The 2,485-nt window shown below is 36.3% G+C and overlaps 1 protein-coding gene across 1 annotated transcript in view; it reads right to left on the bottom strand.

Annotated features, from left to right (window-relative positions):
* LOC106868888 (endonuclease V) overlaps positions 1 to 2,485 on the bottom strand; it is a 48,715-nt gene that overhangs the window by 16,110 nt on the left and 30,120 nt on the right. Inside the window, exon 4 of the mRNA XM_014914346.2 lies at positions 1,345 to 1,479. Coding sequence (XP_014769832.1) covers positions 1,345 to 1,479 — 135 coding nt within the window. The remainder of the gene's footprint in view (positions 1 to 1,344; positions 1,480 to 2,485) is intronic.

Raw genomic sequence — 2,485 nt, 5'->3', positions numbered from 1 at the left:
TATATATATATATATATATATATATATATATATATGTTCATATGATGATATCTCCACAATGTGTTGATGAGATAAACATGTAATCGCTACCAAAATAGCAAGAGATTTCTCCTCAAAGGTCTATAGTAGACTCTTTATGGATCGATCTCCTTGGCTATATATCTTGGTTATATATCTCATTTAAATTTTTGATATATATATATACATACGTATGTGTGTTTGTGTGTCTGTGTTTGTCCCCCTAGCATTGCTTGACAACCGATGCTGGTGCGTTTACGTCCCCGTAACTTAGTGGTTTGGCAAAAAGAGACCAATAGAATAAGTACTAGGCGTACAAAGTATAAGTCCTGGGGTCGATTTTCTCGACTAAAGGCGGTGCTCCAGCATGGCCACAGTCAAATGACTGAAACAAGTAAAGGAGTAAAGAGTATATGTCCAAAGAAAAATTTTCCCATGTACCTAAAATACTACTGTAGATCCCCAATCTATTATTTTGCTTGCATGAACCCCTTAAAGTTCTTTATGGACCCCTCAGAGGTCATATAAATCCCAGTTGAGAACCACTGTTCAGCTAATACACCAGGTAAAAGACGAGTAATTTTATGACTGGTGGGGGTAGGGGTGGGCATTAATCAATTACACTGCCCTCAGTAGTTAACTGGTACTTTATTTTATTACCCCCCCCCAAACCAAAGAAATGAAAAGTAAAAATAATCTTGACAGGATTTGAACTCAGAATGGAAGAAACACAATAGCAGCAACAGGAGGAGGAGAAGAAGAAGAAAAAGAACTTCAACAAGAACACAAACAACATTTATTCTCCATGTGACTAATATAATATGAAAAATTGCAACAATGGAAACACAAACAAGAGCCTCAACAATAAGAACAACAACAAAGACCATTATTCAGACAACACTAAGCTGGATTACACTAAAAGCTGAGCTGAGACCCCCTTCGGTCATGAATGACCATGGAATTGCACCTAGAAAGTTACTCTCCCAGGCACAAGTCCGGGCAAGTCGCCCATGCATACCAGCCTCCCCTATCCATGCCACAGTGTTATCCAAGGGAAAGGCAAAGGGGCCGATACAGCTTGGCACCTGTGAAGTCGCAACTCATTTCTACAGCTGAGTGAACCGGAGCAACGTGAAATAAAGTGTCTTGCTCAAGAACACAACATGCAACCCAGTCTGGGATTCGAACTCACAACCTCACGATTGTAAGCTCGACGCTCTAACCACTGAGCCATGCACCTTCACTCAATAAAAGCAACAACAACAAATAGACATATATCACATATAAACATCAAAGTTGGTTTTTGTCTGCGTGTTTTCAACTTACGTGTGGAAAAAAGGGCAGGTTTTCTTTTTTCATATCATTGAAAAGACTCTTAACACAAGGGCCTTCACGGAAGGCGAGGAAACTTGGGATATATTCCAGTAGATTATCAAAGTGTTTATATTTGGTGTAAACAACCTGAGGGAATATAAAAAGAGAAATAAAAGTGATAGACAAAGACATGGATGGTTGTGCAGTTAAGAAATTCACTTCACAACCACATGGTTTCAGGTTCAATCTCACAGCGTGACACCTTAAGGAAATGTCTTTTGTTGTAGTTCCAGGGCTGATGAAAGCCTCATGAATAGATTTGTTAGATGGCAGCTGAAAGAAACCTGTTGTGTGAGTGCATGTGTGTGTGTGTGTGTGTGTGTGTGTGTGCATGTGTGTGTGTGTGTGTGTGTGTGTGTGTGTATTGTAATTTTCATTTCATTTCAATTTCAGCCAGACTCCCATTCCTGTTGCAAAATGCTTATGAAATAAACTTATTGATTAAAAATGCACATGTATATTAATTTAGTATTAATATTTTAATGATAAGAATAATAATTATTATCAAATACTACAGCTCTCCTTCCGTGCCTGAACTAACTATATGGTGCATAGGCTTAGTTTACACTAGGGCTGTTCAGTGTACACCAGCAGCATCTTTCATATATTTAAAATACATTCCCAAATATCTTTTGTTTCCCTTGCTGATGCTCTTGAATCAACAACTTGCTCATTTGCAATTTCTTGAATCAACAACTAAGGTTTTTGTTATTATTATTCCAATGTGAATTAGTCAATGAATCTAGGATTCCCCCATTTCTTTCAATATCTAGTTGCTAAGGCCATATGTAATTTTCAATTCATTTCAGTTTCAGCCAGACTCCCATTCCTGTTGCAAAATGCTTATGAGATAAATTTATCGCTTAAAAATATACATGTATGTTAATTTAGTATTAATATTTTAATGATAAGAATAATAATTATTATTAAATACTATGGCTCTCCTTCCATGTCTGAACTAGCTAAGTATAAGAATAAGCTAAGAGGAAATAAAGAAATTCATAAACGTAACATAGGTTATTTAAATTTTTTTAATAATTATACTAATGACTGTGATAACACTAAAGATGATAATATATGGTTCATAGTCCCT

The sequence above is a fragment of the Octopus bimaculoides genome, chromosome 16 (assembly GCF_001194135.2).
Source record: "Octopus bimaculoides isolate UCB-OBI-ISO-001 chromosome 16, ASM119413v2, whole genome shotgun sequence".
Lineage (NCBI taxonomy): Eukaryota > Metazoa > Mollusca > Cephalopoda > Octopoda > Octopodidae > Octopus > Octopus bimaculoides.
Note: the sequence above shows the minus strand (reverse complement) of the source record. Positions and strands in the feature narration are given on the sequence as shown.